General features: G+C 52.2%; 5 protein-coding genes across 5 annotated transcripts; 2 read left to right on the forward strand and 3 right to left on the reverse strand.

Moving 5' to 3' along the window:
• Positions 1-448: 448 nt before the first annotated feature.
• LOC6597132 (translocation protein SEC63 homolog) lies at positions 449-4,331 on the reverse strand. Its single transcript, XM_026989908.1, has 4 exons — positions 3,897-4,331; positions 2,416-3,125; positions 1,096-2,341; positions 449-1,035 (listed from the first exon to the last, which is right to left on the reverse strand). Exons 1-4 carry the CDS (start codon positions 4,018-4,020, stop codon positions 857-859), a joined length of 2,259 nt encoding a protein of 752 aa, XP_026845709.1. The 5' UTR covers positions 4,021-4,331; the 3' UTR covers positions 449-856.
• Positions 4,332-4,821: 490 nt separating this feature from the next.
• On the forward strand, positions 4,822-7,548 carry LOC6597131. Its single transcript, XM_002022283.2, has 7 exons — positions 4,822-5,006; positions 5,071-5,243; positions 5,303-5,437; positions 5,501-6,039; positions 6,101-6,190; positions 6,251-6,420; positions 6,494-7,548. The coding sequence occupies exons 1-7, from the start codon at positions 4,900-4,902 to the stop codon at positions 7,323-7,325; spliced, it is 2,046 nt and encodes a 681-aa protein (XP_002022319.1). The 5' UTR covers positions 4,822-4,899; the 3' UTR covers positions 7,326-7,548.
• A 528-nt stretch (positions 7,549-8,076) lies between these two features.
• Positions 8,077-10,553, reverse strand: LOC6597130 (protein ST7 homolog). The gene is made up of 2 exons (XM_002022282.2): positions 10,153-10,553; positions 8,077-10,068 (listed from the first exon to the last, which is right to left on the reverse strand). Exons 1-2 carry the CDS (start codon positions 10,289-10,291, stop codon positions 8,582-8,584), a joined length of 1,626 nt encoding a protein of 541 aa, XP_002022318.2. The 5' UTR covers positions 10,292-10,553; the 3' UTR covers positions 8,077-8,581.
• Positions 10,554-10,738: 185 nt separating this feature from the next.
• On the forward strand, positions 10,739-14,305 carry LOC6597129. The gene is made up of 6 exons (XM_002022281.2): positions 10,739-11,853; positions 11,915-12,474; positions 12,544-13,256; positions 13,329-13,539; positions 13,604-13,750; positions 13,832-14,305. The coding sequence occupies exons 1-6, from the start codon at positions 10,779-10,781 to the stop codon at positions 13,985-13,987; spliced, it is 2,862 nt and encodes a 953-aa protein (XP_002022317.2). The 5' UTR covers positions 10,739-10,778; the 3' UTR covers positions 13,988-14,305.
• Positions 14,306-14,956: 651 nt separating this feature from the next.
• On the reverse strand, positions 14,957-17,780 carry LOC6597128. Its single transcript, XM_002022280.2, has 2 exons — positions 17,651-17,780; positions 14,957-17,566 (listed from the first exon to the last, which is right to left on the reverse strand). The coding sequence occupies exon 2, from the start codon at positions 17,559-17,561 to the stop codon at positions 15,141-15,143; it is 2,421 nt and encodes an 806-aa protein (XP_002022316.1). The 5' UTR covers positions 17,562-17,566; positions 17,651-17,780; the 3' UTR covers positions 14,957-15,140.
• Positions 17,781-17,871: the final 91 nt, after the last annotated feature.

The raw sequence follows: 17,871 nt of genomic DNA on the forward strand, positions 1-17,871 counted from the left end.
CGGCACCCACACACACACATGCGCACGCACACATTTAGCATATAATGCCACTATTTTCTGTAAATAAAAAGAAAACCCACTAATCACACAAATTCAGGTGACGGGTAACGAACCTTAGAGTAATGCTTGATACACCCCCACCCCCACACCCCCCCCAACTATAGTGATTTTTGAACAATTTTCTTCCTTCCCAACCACCCACCGACGACGCCCTCCCCTCCATACGGCAGCGACTTTCCGCAACGACGACGACAACAACAGCAGCAGCCGCCCCCCCCTCCGTCGACGAGCCCGCGACAGACTCAGACCGGCTATTGGAAAGCGAGCGTGCCGCGACTGCGCAGTAGACGGCGGCAGAGGAAGGGGGGCACAGGCAACGGCAGCGGCAGCGATGCGTCGAATGTCTCGACTGCGCAGCCTGGAATGTGGAACTCGTTTTCGCTTTGAATTTATTTTGGAAATTATTATTATTTTTCAGTTTTTTGACCACAAAAATATTCAGTAAACGGTACATGATTTACGTCTCTCATTTTAGTTTTTGTATCCAAATAACTAAATATACAGTACATTATAATTATGTTTAGTACAGTACACGATAAAATGAAGTTTATAATTATTTACGCTCTAGTTCGGGGTCTTTTCCATCATAAAACTAGTCAAAATGCGAGGGGGTCTCGCCACGCGAAAATCATTTACTAAAAGGAAAACAGGGGAAAAGGGTTTCTTCAGCTGTTTGCTTCAGCTGCACATCTCTCTGCGGAAAGGAGGGACATATTCACTCGCAGGGGCATCGCCAGTCACCATACGGGGTACACCTGCGACTCGTCACTGTCATGCTCGCTCGCTCGCTCGCTGTCTAGTCGCTGTCCTCCTCGTCGGACGTGTCTGTCGTGTAGTCACTCAGATTCTCTTGCTGATCGTTGTGCTCCGGCTCAGACTCGCTCAGATCCCACTGCGGATGGTCTGTCGGTGGTGCTGGCGCCTTCTGCACGTCTAGCTTAAGCTCTTGTTGCTGATCCATGCCCAGGTAGGAGTCTGCAATAGAATTATCATTGGTGTCTTCAGTCGAAAGACAGCTCCGGCCAGACTACTCACCCGATCGGAGGCACACTGTGAACGTGTAGACGCCCGGCCAACGCGGCGCAGTGAACTTCAGCTGGATCTCCTCTTTCTCGACCAGGTTCGTGACGTGGTAGGGGGCCGTGAGGAGCGTTCGCGACTTGCGATCGCAGATGTAGGTCCACCAGTATTCTTGCTTCTCCTCGGGAAAGAAGGGACAGTGGACGGTGTGCGATAGGCGCGACTTGCCCTCGAGACGCTCGCGCTTGTTCAGCTTCTGCTGCAGGCGCTCCCATTCTTCGTCATCGTCATCGTCGAGCGAAGAATTGTTCTTGTTCTGCTTCTCGTCGTCCTCGCTGACGCTGCCGGCTACCGAATCCACGTCACTGTGGTCCCCGGCATCCGAATCGACCTCTGAGTTGGCTGCCTGCTCCTCCGACGTTGCGGCCGACGCAGTCGCAGCCACGTTGACCGCCTTGGGCTGCACCTTCTTCTTTTGGTTGTTGGCGGGCTTCTTGCCGCCCTTGCCCTTGCCACCCTTGCGGGGCTTGGCCCAGGCCGAGGCCTTCTTCACGGGCACAGCAGCGGCTGCAGCCTCGTCGTCCTCCCCAGCAGCCTCTTCGTTGGCCTCATCGTTGATGCCCTGCTTCTCGGGGGCCTTGGTGTCGCCGAACAGAGTCTTCATGTCCTTGCGTTCGAGCGTCACTGTGACCGTGACAATGGCCCCGGCGGTGACTACATTGGTGTTCTCGTCGTCAATGACCTCGCAGCGTATGGAGAAGTCGATCAGGGGCATTTTGCCCAGCACTTTCATGGTATTCTCGTACTCGAAGTCTGAGAGATTCTTGAGTAGCGTGCGTCCCTCCTCGGGCTTCAGCTGCGCGAACTGCTGCAAATTCTTCACGTGCCGCTTCTTGTTCATGAAGTACAGATGGTCCTCGGTCAGGTGCGGCAGCTGCAGCAGCGGCGACTTGAACTCCCACAGGCCCTGGATGATCATCGGCGACATCTTCATGCAGTTCTCGATGGTTTCGATGCTGGGCAGGCGAGGCACGCGCCTGGCATACGCCATCATCACGAGCTGGTGCACACAGGAGACCATCTCCTGCACCAAGTACGGGCACTTCTTCACAATGAACTGACGATCACGCTCTAGTGTATCTGGGTTCAGGGTGATCCGTGTGAGATGGGCATGCAGGATGGCGCGCGCCTTGATGGAGTACATGCGGCAGAGCGGGTGCTCCTTGCACTTCTCGTTCAGATTGGGCAGCTGGCGGATGAGCTGCAGCGAGAAATCGAAGGATCAGTAAGGATCGGTAAGGAATGAACAAGAACAATATACGCAGAAACACTAACCGCTGGAACTTCGTCGTTGTCCGACTGGCGCTCCGTCACCTGCGAGTTGTGGCGCTTGTCGAACTCCAGGCTGGCAGCCAGCACCATCAGGGCGCGCTTGAGCAGCATGTGCGGGGTCTTGTGGATGAAGTAGAAGTACATTTGGGTGGTGTCGAGGAGGACCTTGTCGCCGCTGAAGCGTATGGAGCGGTACCACCAGACGCCAACGGCCGAAGGCATGGCCACCATGAAGACGAGACCGTACAGGCCCAGCACCCATACGCTGTTCTCCTTTTCCACAATCCACGACGGCAGGGCAATGCCGAAGGACATTGCTCCGGGGCCATCAGGATTGCCGTACTTTTCGTAGTTCTCCTTGGCCACGTCGTCGGTGAGGGCCTGGTAGGCCTTGCTGAGCATCATGAACGATTTCTCGTCACCCGTCTCCTTATCGGGATGCAGTATCTTGGACAGCCTGTAGTAGGCCTTCTTGATCTCCGCCTGGGAGGATGTTGGCGGCACATTCAGTATCTCGAAGGGATCGAAGCTGGCCATTTCATAGTCAAACTGCGAGACCCGATATGTGAGGAATAGCAGCAGGGCCCAGCCCAGCACAATGACGAGCTTGATGGTCCACGACCTGAGGGCTCTGTATGGCTCGGCATTGGCTAGAATGGTCTTCTTTTTCCGGCAGTCGGCGCACTGGCATTCTTCGTTGTTCTTGCCGGGATCTTGAATAAATTTAGCAACCAAACCAATGAAACAATACCACGATCTTTACAAAAATAGGGAGCAGGAAAAAAGTTATCGTAAGTGTTCTGTTCTGCAAAGTGTCCGCTCAAGCAGCAAGAGAGGAAATATGTTGTATTTTTCGGCGTAGAGAGCATATTTACTTTTGTACAGAATATGTAGGAAAAACGATTCGAAAATCGTTTTTTTCCCCTCTTCCGCTCAAACATACTCTTTCTGTCTTTCGGACAGAATAACAGGATTTGGATTAAAGAGAAAGAGTGGCCCCGAAGGTGTGTCTCGTTTATACGATGGCGCATCGCGACAAGTGGGCCAAGTCCACACACACGCAACACGCACACATGAATGCACGTGAACACATGTAGGCTGGATCACTCCAGAGCCCAATTCGGGAACACTGACATCGCGATATGGTGGCGACGTGTGAACGCATGGAGTGCTTGGGTTGGTGTCCCAATTGTGAAGTGAGCCCGACTTGAAATTCGTGTAAGCGCAGCTTTCACCAATACGAAGACGCTGCGGTGACGTTGTTAGAATAAATTATTGGAACGTGTCCATTTGCAATTGCGAGTGGAAAACACATGCACGTTGTTGTTGTTGGGTGGGGGGGATAAGCACTCAACACACACAGCCCCAGAACAGGCAGGCACACACACGCGCACACACACACACACACACACACACACACACAAAACACTAAAATTCGCGCTGCAGGTGGAGAGCGATTATAATCAGCAGAAGGCAGCACTAACCTTCTTTCTTTTTACGTGGCCAATAGTAAATCGTCGTTGGTATCAATATTAGGGCCAAGAACGATAGCACAAAGTAGTAGAATGTTCCGCCGCTCTCGTCATATTGGAACTTTTGACCCGCCATCGATGCTGTTACCGCCTATATGTGTAGGTAGGTCTGGCTATATACAAAGATTATCTGCGCGCAGCCTTTCTTCAATTTGCTGCCAGTCTGGAATCTGGAGTCTGGAGTCTGGTGTGTAGTCTTTTTCCACTTTTCTTCGCTGTGGCGGCGGCAGGCGGTGGCGGGGACTGCAGCTCCAGCTGATGGGTTGGCACGCTGGCAGTCAGTCCCTGGCCAGAGGCTTTCCGTTGAATTATTAATTAAACTTAATGTTAGCGAACGGTAAACAGCATAGGCTGTTCTGTAGCAAAAAATGCACGATTTCTACACCGAAAACTTAAAAAAGCTATGTATTTACACCGACGCATGAGACTGACACGTAGGGTTGTTTAGCTCAGGGCCGAACTAGTTCGATTCGACCGGGCGGTTCGTTCGTTTTGTTAGCCTATCTTTCGATACCGATTACATTTGTTGCTCTTGAAGGAACATTTTCATCTTGAAGGCGCGCAGCTTCAGATGCTGCAACGGATATTATTTTTAAGCGCCCGCTACGTGCTATTTTTATGAAATAGATTTTATAATATTTTTATAAATACGTTCGTGCAGCAGCGCAACGTATTCTTTGTCCACACCTAACCCTTGCATAATGCTATGAAAATCGAATATTTTCCACATGCCTAGTATTTTGATCGGTCACGAGCTAAAAAGTTTTATTAACAAAATTCGAACTAAGCATCGATAAGTGCAGCCGGCGCAGATGCAACTCTGAAAACTATCGATCACTGCAACGATGTTTGCCGGTGGTCGTTCGTATCGGTGAATTGATCAGGTATAAATTTGTACATTCCCGCTTTGGCAGGCCACATTTTGCATTCAGAGGAATCGAAGAGAACACAAGTAATGGAGGAAGTGAACAACAACGCTAGAGCAGCTCCCCGCACAGCACGCGAGGTTCAGCAAAACTTTGCCGAGTCTCTCGGCTATGCCGATGAGATCATTTGGGATCTGTGAGTATTGTGCAGTTTTCTTGCTGCACATCGTTTGCGAACATGCTAATTAAATCATCCACAGCTTGTCCCAAGAGCAAAAAAAAGTCTTAGAGAAGAAGCTCAAGGAGCTAATACGCGATCCAGAGCCACCGAGTGATGATTCAGAGGAAAGTTCTGAACAGATCGCACGCAGGAAGCTAATCGCCGCCAATGAAAAAGTTAGAAATACCATCTTCAATTCCGTCTGGGAGCAGCGTAAGAGCTCACTCACTAAACTGGTTCTTCCATGAGTCACGTAGCTTCTTTATTTCCAGGAAAATATACAAATCACCAGTCGCTCACATCCATAATATACGTAATGGTTGTCGCCGACGAGCAGGACGTGAATCGTGCGGAGGACTGCCAGTCCTTTTCTTGTCACCCGGTTTTCCGCGCGCGTCGTTGTGTCAGTAAGTTGCGTCCCGGTTTTCGGAAGAATTTGTACTTATGTCTTTTCTTTTCCTTTTGGCCAGCCGGAAGCAGTGGTACAAGTAGCGACAGCTCCAACTGCTGCATGGTGTTCGTAGACGAGAACGGACGCGTCTACCAGAACTGGACCTCGTATGTGGCCACCAACGAGCTGCCCGCCGGTGTGATGGTTGCCCCCGAACGTGGCATTTACAAGATGGTCAACGGACAAGTCAGGTTGGACAAGTACACGACCCCGGCTGGCACCACCAACCGAAAAGTGCTCGGATATCTGGACACTGGCAGTGCGATCGGCGGCTTTGCAGCTGCATGCGTACCAGTGGCCGCTCTCCTCACGCTGCCGGTGTCCGCTCCCCTGATGGCGGCTGCCGGTGCCGTCGGCCTTGCGACTGCCGGCTATGCCACTGCACGTTCCAGTGTCAAGCTGGTGGATCGCAGCCAGCACGAGCAGTCGATCAGCGTGACGGACCGTGAGGCGCGTGGCCACTGGTTGGGCGTAATCGCTGGAGCCGTGGGGCTGGGCGCTGCTGGAGCTACCAGTGTAATGTCGGCGGCCACTGTCGCCGGCCAGGAGGTGGGAGCGGTAAGCGTCTCCATTCAATTTAACAATGGAAACGTTTGCATTCTTTGCATTCCATTTACAGATCACTCAGATGACTGTCAATGGGATGAACATCTCCTCCATCGTCATATCGGGCACTGGCGTAGCCAATGGGGTGCTCGACTTGATACTGGTAAGCGTATAGCCCATATCTACAGCTGCCTTTCGACTTTCTCTAATTTGTTTCCTGCAGAAATCCCAAGATGGCGATGATGTCACGGCCATGGATGTGCTGCAGCTTTCGGCCTCCCTGGTGCTGTTTACGCACAGCGTATATAACTTCCGTCTTGCATCGACCATTATCAATGATACGGCGAACAGCAAGATAAGCAACTATCGCGAGGCTCTGAGCAATCGCCAGCGGTAATCTATATATGTCCTATATATCCATAGCAATATATTACCTTTATTACACGGCTTTCGGTTTTGCTTGCAGGCGTGCCTTTGATAAGGCGTCCAAGGAGACCATCCGAATCCGTGGCAACACAAAGGGGAAGCTGGACATTATACGCGGCGTCAACGAGGTGCCCTCAAAGCAGCAGTTCAACGATCTTTACAAGATCAACAAGCAGTTGAACAAGGAGGGCGTGCGGGTTGCCTTTGCACCGGATGGCAAGGGTTTCGTGCTGAACGACCAGGTGACCACCAGCGCGGCAGAGCTTCGTTCCAGTGTGCAGCACCAACAGGGTCCCGATGTACTGGGTCAGGTGAAGCAGCCGATTCCCGCCAGCCACGAGACTGCGCGCAATATCAGAACGATTGGTGGTTCCCGCATTTTGGGTCCAAATCCGACTGCCCTCGACGGACCGGAGCCCACCAACTATTCCGTGGGCGCGTTCGCGCTCCAGCTAAGCTCTGTTATGGTTGGGGGTGTGCTGTTCGTCCTAAAGGATTACGGAGAGGTGCTATTCGAACACATTGTCAACGCTGGGAGTATCGAGGACATGATCAACAGCATGGCCCAGAACCTGGAGCCGAAAGTCTTCAATTTCATAATGAACCTGACGAGAACCTTCATGGACACTATGCTGGAGGAGCTAAAGTCGGTGCTGAAGTTCTTCATTGCCACCGAATCGGTGATGTACAGGATCCTTGTGTACGTTCTCGATAACTACGGCAAGGATTCCTACGATTTGATCGTTGAACACACCATGGATATTTTGCAAGGCGTCAGAGCCTACTTCATGGCGCTGAATCCCAACTCGTACTCCGAGCTCCTCAAGAAGTGTGACGTCTGCGAGGGCTACTACAGCGTCTGCCAATTGTAACCGGATCAGTCGCAAATGGAAACCCTTTATCATTACTTTATTACAAATACAACTCCCCCAAGAAGGAGCGAGACACAAATCTAACCCAATCACATTCTAAATGAGCACAAATTGACAACAAAATACGGATGGCTGTATGAATTTTGATACAATTTACAATATATGTACAATGTATAAAAGTACTACAAAGTTAACTAATAATTAAATGCTTCTATTTACCAAAGTATTTGACGGATCGTAAGCTTATTAACTGTGTGGGCACAGAATAAGAGATTGCTTATCGGCTTGGTGGCTTCGCAAGACATGGAATCTATAGTAGTAGCAATTGTAAATGTCACGTTGTTGAAGTACCTGAAGCCTTATCATTGTACCCAATTATTTGCTGAACAATGCGAATCCTCTGCGATAACATGCCTGGCCAAATACACATATATAAAGGGGAATTCCCCATATAACCATATGGCTTGGTTGTATTGGTTTCAAATTTTGTTTGGTTCCTGTTCTCTGTTGCCGCTAGAACAGCAATTCGTGTGTCGTTTTGGTGCGCGGCACTTGGGCGTTATTCTGTCTGTCTGTCTGTCTGTATCTGCCTTTGCCGCCAGTCAAGTCGAGCATCATGCTCACGACATGTATGTTGTTTTCCGTTGGTAGCTCGCTTTTGCCGCATTCGCTTGCAGGTTGCACCTTAAGACCTTAAAAGCATTTGCAAAAAGAATTACAAAACGATTTGAAATTGAATAAATAAATGAAATTATAATTTCTGCATTTAGTTTACTCGCTACTCGTTCTTGTTACAGTAATAAAAATAATGATAAGGATAAGACTTAAGGATAACATCGATCGATCGACTCCTCCTCCTCCTCCTCCTCCTGCACAGATTGCTATGGAGAGGAGCAGGCCGGCCCCGAAAGCGTCAGATTTAGTTAGCTTTTTTGCTTTCTTTATTTCACGAAGACAACACAGACATATTAAGATCCAAAATATATATATATGTATTTATATATATAGATATATGTATACGTGTAGTTATGTTTTGTTTGTAGCTTGTTCCTTGCTGAAAATGTGTGTGTGTGTGTGTGGTGTGTGGTGTGTTAGTGGTTGTGTGGCATGCGTGTAATTGTATGTTTCCTTGTTTTTGTGTGTGTGTGTGTGTGTGTGTGTGTGCGCGTCATCCAAAGGGGAGAGGAGTCGAGTAAAGTGAAGTGAAGTGGATGGGGTTGGCAGGGGATAGCCATCCATCCACCCATCCATCCAGCTTAGACACGCGACAACTGCTGCAGCAAGTTGCACGGCCAGAATGCCTCGACGCGCTCTTTGAGCAACTGAAACGGATACGAGATCCAGGTAAGTACTGTCTGTGCCAGAAGGCCCATCGGCTCCGGATACTGATGCGTGAGGAGGGCCAGCAGGGCCGTGAAGGAGCAGAGGCCAGCCGTGAAGAGTATGAAGAACGGCAGCTCCTTCTTGGGATAGACGGACACCTCATGGAAGGCCGGCAGCAGTTCACGATCGGCGCACTCGGTGCACGTTGGATATGGATAGAAGAGATGGCCGCGCTCTAGCGGATACGGCAGCATGCGAAATGTACCCTCCCAGGTGCAGTGCAGCAGATTGAGGGCCCCCTCCACCTGCTTCCAGTGCTTCAAATGGAAGAACGCATATGCCAGGGCCTCGGAATCGCCGCGCTTCAATATATGCTCGGGCGGCAGAATGAGCGGCTTCGTCTCCAGCAAATACTTGGGCACGTGCGGATTGAACTCGACTGCCCGATGAATGGCCTCCACGGCGCTCATCTCGGCCGGGCTCAGGCCGCGCTTCGAGGCAATGTCCGGCGAGAATTTGTCGGCAACGGCGCGCGCCTTGAGCAGCGCCGCCGTATAGCAAATGGTCGCCGATTTTGGCAGCGAGATGTCATCGTACTTGGCCAGAATGGCATGGCAATCGGCATAGGCCTGCATCTCCAGCAGCGTTTCGATGAGATTCTCGTGGATGTTCAGCACGCTCATGATGGAGGGGATCTCCTTGGTGAGGTCGCGAAACATCTTGGCCGCCTCCTTCAACTTGCCCAGCTTGCGGGCGCACATGGCCAGCCGTCGCTTGATGTAGATGAGAACGTTCGTGTCCCTGCGATGCATGCCGTCTGCGATGGCTCCCTGATGCTGGGTGGCCTGCGACTTGCGATAGTTGATCTCGGCCACCTTGAGGGCCGTCTTCAGTATCTTCTCGGCCTCCATGATGGTCATGGCCTCCTCCTCGGCCAGCAGGATGTAGGCCGGAGCACACTCGGCATTGATTTCCAGGGCATTGTGAGCGGATTTGATGCGCTGCATGGGGTTCCGTTCACGCCAGGCCGTCTGCATGATCTCGTACTCCTCCTTGCGGGCATCTCCTTCGCATGTGAAGAACGTCTGGTGGTCCTGGGCGCTCAGGTTCATGTCGTAGTAGGTGAGCGGCTCCTTGCTGGTCGCCCAAAAGAAGCGCTGATACTCGGCGCCGCGAAACAGATTCAGGGGATTGCGCCACACTTTACACTCGGGCATCTGGGTGCCCGTGGTGGTGGTTGAATTGGTTCCCCCACCAGCGCCCGGTCCCCCACCTCCTGCGCCGCCGCCGCCACCGCCACCACCACCATTGCTGCTGCTACTGGAGCCACTGCTGGTGCTGCTGCCGCTGCCATTGCTGGAGTCCGATTGGGCATCATTGCCATTGATCCAGGGACTGATGTGATTGATGGACACTTGCTCTGCAATGCCAATTGATAAATCAGTTGAAAATTGCAAATTGCAAATCACAGAGCGCCACTCTGGCTGAGTGCCACGCGACTTACCAATAAAGGATGTTCCGTATTTGCGAAAATACCACCACTCAAAGATTAGGATCAGGCCCGATATGAGGCTCGAGGTGCCCGTGAGTGCCACATAGAACTTTGGCGTCAATGTGCTGAGAAACATGGACGAGTCCCACATCCTGAGACACACAGCACTGCCACAAACTTTTTGGAAATTGTGTATTGGATGTTGTTGTTGTTGCCTGACGTTGCCGTTGCCGTTGCCGCCACGACCGAGCGTTTAGCAGCGCTTTCGTCGCCTCGCGTGCTCTTCAAACCGCCTCCGAAGTGCAGTGGTTATCGAGCCGAACAAATCGTTTACAAACAAATATCCTCGCTTTATCCTTGGATCCTGCAGACTTTTTTTCTATAAAGTATTCATCGGAGTGGTGCAGGGGGGGGAGAGCGTTTAGATTTTCGATTAGAGTGACCATGCACCAAAACACCAAGACACCAAAAAATAGTGACACCTATCGCTGGCACTCTATCGATTGTTTTCTGACATCTCTAAAAAAATGGCCGCTCGCTAGCAAAAGAATAGATTTTTTTTTTTAACCCAGTCGAAGTGTCACGAATCAATCAATTATATAGATAAATAGCTGTTGTCTGTTCAGTGGCCATAGAAAATGATGGCACAGATGGCAGGCGACAAATTGGACGCCAAGGAACCCTCCCAATGCGAGGAGGATGTTGGGCCAGGCGCACGCGTCAAAGAAGATTCTGAACCAAACACTGCAGCGAAGGTGGGGGTAAAAAAAGCGGGCTCCGATCCGGAAAAACGTAAAGACCTGCTCAAAGCAAATGGTCTCGAAAAGCAGGATGCTGCCTTGGACGAAATGAGTTCGTTGGAGCTGGAAATAGCCGAAATGCATAACATACACCCCTCCGATCAGGCCCTAGAGAATGCAGTCGAGAGTGCCTCTGCCAGCAGTGGTGGTGAAAATGGTAGCCCTGTTGCAGGGGGCGTGGACGAGCCCGCACAGACAACTGGTGACGGGACGACATTGCCGGACAAGCGACAGGACAAGGCCCGTGAGGGGGAGACCAGCGAACAGGCTCTCGAGGAAGTGGACCTAATCGCCCTACTAAAAGGCACGGATACACAAGAGGAAAAGTCTGCCATGGAGAAGACCCTTTCCGAATTGGATAACGTTGATGTGGAAGTAACCATCGTGGGCGAGGGGCAATATCCAACCTTGGAAGTCGACGATGAAGAACACAGTGTGCCGGCAACAACCGGCGCGAAGACCTCCAAGACATCCTTGTCCACCAAACTGCTCAGCAAACCTTCCTCCTCCTCGTGCCCCCTTTACAAACCGAAGCTCTCGCCGGAGCAGGCACGAGCCGTGGCCCTGGAGCAAATAGCCGATCTAAAGGCACACAAATCGCGGCGCAGAGAGCCTGTGGCCAGTGTCGTGAAGCCCAAGGACATAGTGAGCACACTGAACGACGACTGGACCGACTGTGACTCCGACAGCGAGGTGCCAACAGTCGCCGCGGCTCCAGTCGTGCCCAAAAAGCTGCCTCCTCCCCAGCCGAAGGCCGTCAAGGTTGGGCCAGACAATTGCCAACGGATTTACAATCAGCTCAAGGTAATCCTGAAGCCGGTAAGCCCCAGAACTGTGGCTGCCTCCACGAAAGCCGTGAAGCGGGCAAAACCTGCCACACCCACAGAGCCCGTCGCTAGCGAAGCGCCTACAGGTACAGTACAGTGAAGATTTCCTCAAAGAAATTACAATTTTACGGCTTGAATTTTTTGCAGGGAACAAGCGCAATCGTGTGCCGAAGATAATATGGGATCCGGATGTGCCAGAGACGCAGAAATCGTTTGCCCAGTATGCCAGCTCCAAGGGAACGGCGACTCCGCCACTGGCGCCATCAACAGCGGCTGGCGCTGGCACATCAGCATCCCCAAAGACTGCGAAACCGAGCCCCGGCAATTCGACTTGGCTTGTGGTCAAGAGGGTGCCGCGGACCCCAACAGGGGCAACTACGGGTGCCCCAAAGCCGGAGGCTAGAGCCCCCGCCAAGCGTCGTTCCCGGACGCCAAACACAGGGCTGATGCGTGCAGCGACGCCAGAGGTGCGGGCACCCGCCAAGCGTCGCTCCCAAACTCCAAACACAGGCCTGGCCAACGGCGGCTCCCAGAAAAAGAAGAAAGTGAGCGAGATTGACCGCCTGATGGGGGATGAGGGTGCGGCCAACATGATCCAGGCAGTGGAGCACGAGCAGCGGGAGCATAGTGCCGGCGAAACGTCCAACAAGCCGCGTATGCGCAACCGGGCAATGACGGTAACAATGACGGTAGCTGGAGCTGGACGGGTGAGTAGTGGAACCACCCGCCAGAAGGTGTTTCTTCCAGCTATCAAGCTATCCCGTTTTTATTTTCAGCCGGTCCAGCCCGCGCAGCCCGCGTCGCCCAAGAAGGAGGCGGCCAATGCCAGTGTTCCGAAGACCAGCAAACGCGCCGCAGCCGGTGCCTCCAGTGCTGTTTCCCCGAAGAACGCCACTCCCTCCGCCACTAAAACCAAGCCACTGGCCTCCGACTCGTGGGACTACGTGTACAAGGGGCGGGTCGATGAAGAGTCCATGATTATGCGACGGCGTTCGAACAGCTCGTACTCGAGCAATGCGTCCGTGAATCGCCTCTCGCTGGACAACAAGACCGGAGCCGTGCTCTCGGACGAGGCTGCCGACGCGAACGATCCCACCTTTAAGTTCCTGAAACCGGAGAACAAAGCGAACCAAAGAACTTCCACAGGAGGCGAGGAGGCGCACACCCTCACCAACGACATGAAGCACAGCGCCAGTGGCCAGCCCAAGGAGGCAAAGACAACCGAACTGGTTGTCCTGCACAAGCTGGACAAGCTGGCGCATCTGGTGATCAATGTGCACCGCGGCAAGGCCGGCCACACCTACACCAGCCAGCTGCTGCAGAAGCTCAACGAGCTGCTCAACAGCGTGGCCAAGAACTCTCAGTACAACACAGTGCTGCTGACCGTGCAGGGTCCGCACTTCTGTCAGGGCATTGATTGCCAGGAGCTGGTCGGGGGCTCTGTCGAGAAGCGCAAGAACAGTGCCAGTCAGCTAACGCTGGCCCTCAAGTGAGTAGAATCTCTTTGACTTCTCCACCATGATCCCTTGCTTATGAAGTGTGCTTTTTTGTGTGCCTCCAGAAAATACCTACATACGCTGGCTACATTCCCAAAGCCTCTGGTGGCCGGCATTGTTGGCAATTTAAAGAATCTGGGCGTCATGCAGTTGCCGCACATGGACTATGTGGTGGCCGCTGATGATTGCTGCTTCGAGACCAATTATGCCAAGATTGGACAGCTGCCCGAGGGCTATGCACTCTTCCACAACCATCCAAAGGTTTCCGCTCTGGTGGTACGTTCAAATTCCTTCCTTTTAATAGATATAGCAGAGAGTAATATCCTGTCTTTGATCGCAGCACTCGCGTTTGTTTTTGCTGGGCGAACGCTTGAGCGCTTCAGATCTGTTGGGGCCAAGCGGCTTCGTGGACAAGACTTGCCGCCCACGAAGCGTCGGCGAGGAAGCACTGGCAGTGGCCACCTTAATATCCACAACAACGGCGGAGGTACGTGACAAAAATCTTGAAAAACTGCTGGCCATCGAACGATCCTTAATCGATCTTTAATATCTTTACCATCATTTGCAGTCGTATCGCAATCTGAAGAAGCTAAATCACTCGGCCATCAATTCGGCAAACTTGCCGCGAATGGACGAAGAGTTCAAGTCCATAGCGGAGCAATGGGCAACAGCCAGTGTCCAGGGGAATTTGAAACGTTATCTGAGCGGTGACGGTCATTTGTAAAGCTACCAAAATGCTCTGGTAGCCTACATACATTCGTTAATAATTCACTTTATTCAATTAAAGTCCACCTATAGTTGATCTAATTCGGATAGCAATTTTAAATTCTAACATCGGAAATCCACCTCCAAATAAGTATATAAACATGTACTGTACAAAAGCATAAGATTAACTGAAGCTCTTAAACACATATGTCACCTAAATTTATCTACAATAAGAGTAATCCAGATGATAATCCAATTTTCCAGGATCTGTGGAAACATAAACTATCAAATGTTTTCGGTTTAATTACCGTTATAAAGACTACTGTTTTTATAACTAGTTTTGGAATGTGTTTTCTATGGGTTTGGTTTGGTAGGAGTGGTGGGGCGCGGAGACGCCGATGCTACACCGTTGCTGCTATAAGAGGGGGCGAACGACGACGGCGCTGGACAGTCAAGTGCAGAGTGTGAGACAGAGTGCACGAAATAAAGCGAGTGCGAACGAACCAGAGTGAGAAGTATAGTCAGCAATCCTAGTGCCAAAGGGGTAGTAGCACAACGGAGGAGCCAACGGGAGGAGGCCCAAGGGCGTAGCAGACGCAGCAGAGTACGGCAGATCCATGCCAAGAGTTAACCCATTGTGGTAGCCTCGAGCGACAAGAGCGTAGGGATTAATATCCACAGATTGTCAATAAAGATACCAGAAAACATACAGCCACCGACCGCTAAGCAGGCCTAGCTGACTTAGAAGGACAAAAACTCTACACAGTTCGCTTCAATGAAAATCCTCGAGTTTTGATCTCCGAGTTTACAGTTTTATTTTGCTCCAATTCCCATTTGGCGCCAATCGATTTAAGCCATTCGCCGCGAACATCCATCAGGCCGGGTGCGCTGCTTACCAACACTGGCAGTAGACAGTTCAAATGTTTCGGTTTTTTTTTTGTTTTGTTACCAGTTTATAAATATATTGGGGGGGGGGGGGGGGGGGGGGGGGGGGGTGGCTGTAGTATCTAGAAAAGGTTCTTCTATTTAATGTACAGTGTAATGTAATGCATGCAACTAGTAATTAAACTACTAATGTCTACGTTTGATGTATGCCCGACAGCAGCTACCAGCGCGATGATGCTTAAATGCACATTCCGCCGTTCCGTTGCGTTCTGTTGCCGATCTACGCCCTAGTTGTGTTTCTCGTCCTCGTAGTAGGCAGGCAGCTCGGACTGAATACGCAGCAGGCGCACGTAGGTAACCAATTTCCATTCGCTCAACGGCTGCTCCTCGGCGTGCACAAAGCTGGACATGTAGGTGACCAGCTCCTGTGAGCCATCCTGGTCCAGATCGGCTATCAGCATCGAGTGCTCCTGGTTGTTAATATCCGGCTGGCACACCATCTCGTTGCGGTCCTGGCGGCAGAACTGCACAATGTTGCTCTGCGACGTGTTTTCGATCCGTGTATCGGCGCCCATGAACAAGACGAGGATGACCGTCTCGGTGATCATTTGCATTTTGTAGCTGCTGCCTCCGCCTCCGCCTCCGCTTCCGTTCACAGAGCTGGCCTTCGTCTGGTTCTTGTAGGGGACGCCATAGGCCTTCCGCTTTTCGATTAAGTGCTCAAAGACATCGAACTGCTGGCTGGCCGAGGGGAATTCATGGCCTTCTCCGGCTTCTCTGCGCTTCAGACGCTGCTGCTGCTGTTGCTGCTGCTTCTTGCCGTGGGACGACTTCTCCTTGTCCTTGATGGAGTTCATGTTCTTGGTGTTGCTGCTGCTGTTGCTGCCATTGCCATTGCCATTGCCATTACCATTACCATTGCTCTTCTGCACATTGTTGTTGCTGTTATGTGCGGCCGGTGTAGATGTCTGGGAGGGGGACTGCTTCTGCACCTTGTTCCCGACATGCCACTTCCAGAACTTCATCACAAAGCCGGACATCTGGGATTTGGTGTTCTTAAAGTGATACTCAGCCGGCACCATGCCGTACATTCCGGTGTTTGTGAAATTCCTCAGCACGTGGGGCTTTCCATTGCGCACCTCGCTCAAAACGAAGGTCACGTTGCAGTCTTCCGGGCAAATGCCCCGATTCTCGACTACCAGTTCGCGTCCGCTTAGCGAGTAAATGTTGCGCTGCGAGTCGATCTCCCGGCGCTGTCCGTGGTTGCGGTGCTGGGAGATCTTGGAGGCAGACAGCAGACGTTGTCCCACAATCGATTTGTTGGTTATCAGCCCGTTTAGCTCCGCCAGAGACTTGGAGCGCTGCTGGTCCGAGTTATTGGGCCGCAGACAGATGTAGCTGATATTTCCGGCCTCCAGCTGGAGTCGGCTCAGCTTCTGGCAGTCGTGGACCCGGAAGCCATCGCCTATGGGCCTGCCATGGCGCCCCGATAGCAGTCGGAGCACATTGCGTGCCTCCAGTTGGGCCGCGGTCTCGTGCTTGGGTTGGATAAGCGACTTGGTGCGCTGCTCCAGCGACAGGCTGGACACGAGCAGTATGTCCAGCACTCCATCGCCATCCAGGTCGGGCAGAATGATGGGAAAGTCGTAGGCATCGATTTTGTGGGCCGAGCGCTCCTTGAAGCGCCAATGCCACTGTCCGGAGACCGGATTGATGGCCCCCAGCTCGCCGTACTCGTCAATCACCAGACAGTCCGTCTTCCCATTGTTGTCCACATCGATCAGCGTGCAGTCCAGGGCCGCCGGCTCATCCACCATCTCGTCGTACCAGGCCACAGCTCCAGAGCTGCCGATCAACGAGATGATCCCATTCCGCTTGTGATTGCCCGGCCGGAACTCCGGGAAGAAGGCATCGCCGCGGTACAGAAATATCAGATTGTTCTCCCAGGCGCGCAGTCCATTGACCACATTGATGCCGCCCTTGAGCTCTATTTTCGTATAGTTATTCAGCCAGTTGTGGGTCTTCACGCGGTCGCCCACGGCTGGGCAGGCCCCGGTGCCATCCGGATTGCCGCACGGCACCAGCCAGACAAAGCCGAAGACCGCAAAGAGGCACAGCAAGAGGGAGGCTATAAAGCAGCTGCGCCTTGCCGTCGACATGGGCGCGAGCTTGGACTCCTCCGTACTGCCGCCCAGGATGGCCACGTTGTCTGCCGTGGCATCGAATTCGCTGTTGAAGTTGGAGAACTCGGCTCCCACACTGCCGCCGCCCAAGTCGCTGAGCATCACGGACCGGAAAGTGTTTTGCATGTTCGTGGTGTAGCTGCTCGTGGGCGTCTCCAGCTGAAACTTCTGCGGCTGAGGATGGGACTGCGACTGCGACTGGTACTGGGATTGGGACTGAGATTGAGACTGCGGCTTGCTTACGATACGTGTGGCTGTGGGCCGCGTGTGCGGAGACTTGAGCGCCAAGGTATTTGGCGGAATGCGACTGCGTTGAGATTGGCGCTCCTGGGGCGTATGCTGCTGCTGCTGCTGCTTTTGCTGTTGCTGTTGCTGTTGAGATTCGATGTGGAATCGCTGGCGATGCTTGCTGGCGTTGTGAATCTCGATCTCTTCGTCGGATTCGGAGTCGGTCATGGCCTGACTTAGCGGCGCGTAGATACCTTGGTGGGTGGTGCTGGTGGGCAATGACTCCGTGTGCAGCATTTTAGCTGAGTGATAGGAAAAATCAATAAGTTTCACTGTCAACGACTCGAGAGTGTAGACAGGAGGGCCAAATTCTCGGACTTACTGACCTTTATTTGATAGCACAAGCACTTGCTAATTGCTGGCATCCACATAGCTACTATTTGTTGTATCTTTATTGGATTAGCCGAACATTAAATTCACAGGCACGGCCCCAAAGCAACCCCAACGACCAGAAGCTATTCGCATTTGTAACGTATGCCAGCCTGTTCACGTAAACTGTGACTGTGTAAAATGTGCTTGGAACTTATCGATAGGAATGTGACCAATG

The sequence above is a fragment of the Drosophila persimilis genome, unplaced genomic scaffold, assembly GCF_003286085.1.
Source record: "Drosophila persimilis strain 14011-0111.01,24,50 unplaced genomic scaffold, DperRS2 tig00000431-arrow-pilon, whole genome shotgun sequence".
Classification (NCBI taxonomy): Eukaryota; Metazoa; Arthropoda; class Insecta; order Diptera; family Drosophilidae; genus Drosophila; species Drosophila persimilis.

Coding starts and splice junctions, on each gene's coding strand:
- LOC6597130 (XM_002022282.2), bottom strand. CDS start 10,291: ATGTGGGACTCGTCCATGTTTCTCAGCACATTGACGCCAAAGTTCTAT. Junction 10,069..10,152: donor ATACGGAACATCCTTTATTG/GTAAGTCGCGTG, acceptor TTGGCATTGCAG/AGCAAGTGTCCATCAATCAC.
- LOC6597128 (XM_002022280.2), bottom strand. CDS start 17,561: ATGCTGCACACGGAGTCATTGCCCACCAGCACCACCCACCAAGGTATC.
- LOC6597131 (XM_002022283.2), top strand. CDS start 4,900: ATGGAGGAAGTGAACAACAACGCTAGAGCAGCTCCCCGCACAGCACGC. Junction 5,244..5,302: donor CAATTCCGTCTGGGAGCAGC/GTAAGAGCTCAC, acceptor CTTTATTTCCAG/GAAAATATACAAATCACCAG. Junction 6,421..6,493: donor GCTCTGAGCAATCGCCAGCG/GTAATCTATATA, acceptor TTTTGCTTGCAG/GCGTGCCTTTGATAAGGCGT.
- LOC6597132 (XM_026989908.1), bottom strand. CDS start 4,020: ATGGCGGGTCAAAAGTTCCAATATGACGAGAGCGGCGGAACATTCTAC. Junction 2,342..2,415: donor ACAACGACGAAGTTCCAGCG/GTTAGTGTTTCT, acceptor TTCTCGCTGCAG/CTCATCCGCCAGCTGCCCAA. Junction 1,036..1,095: donor CACAGTGTGCCTCCGATCGG/GTGAGTAGTCTG, acceptor ATTCTATTGCAG/ACTCCTACCTGGGCATGGAT.
- LOC6597129 (XM_002022281.2), top strand. CDS start 10,779: ATGATGGCACAGATGGCAGGCGACAAATTGGACGCCAAGGAACCCTCC. Junction 13,257..13,328: donor CAGCTAACGCTGGCCCTCAA/GTGAGTAGAATC, acceptor GTGTGCCTCCAG/AAAATACCTACATACGCTGG. Junction 13,540..13,603: donor CAAAGGTTTCCGCTCTGGTG/GTACGTTCAAAT, acceptor CTTTGATCGCAG/CACTCGCGTTTGTTTTTGCT.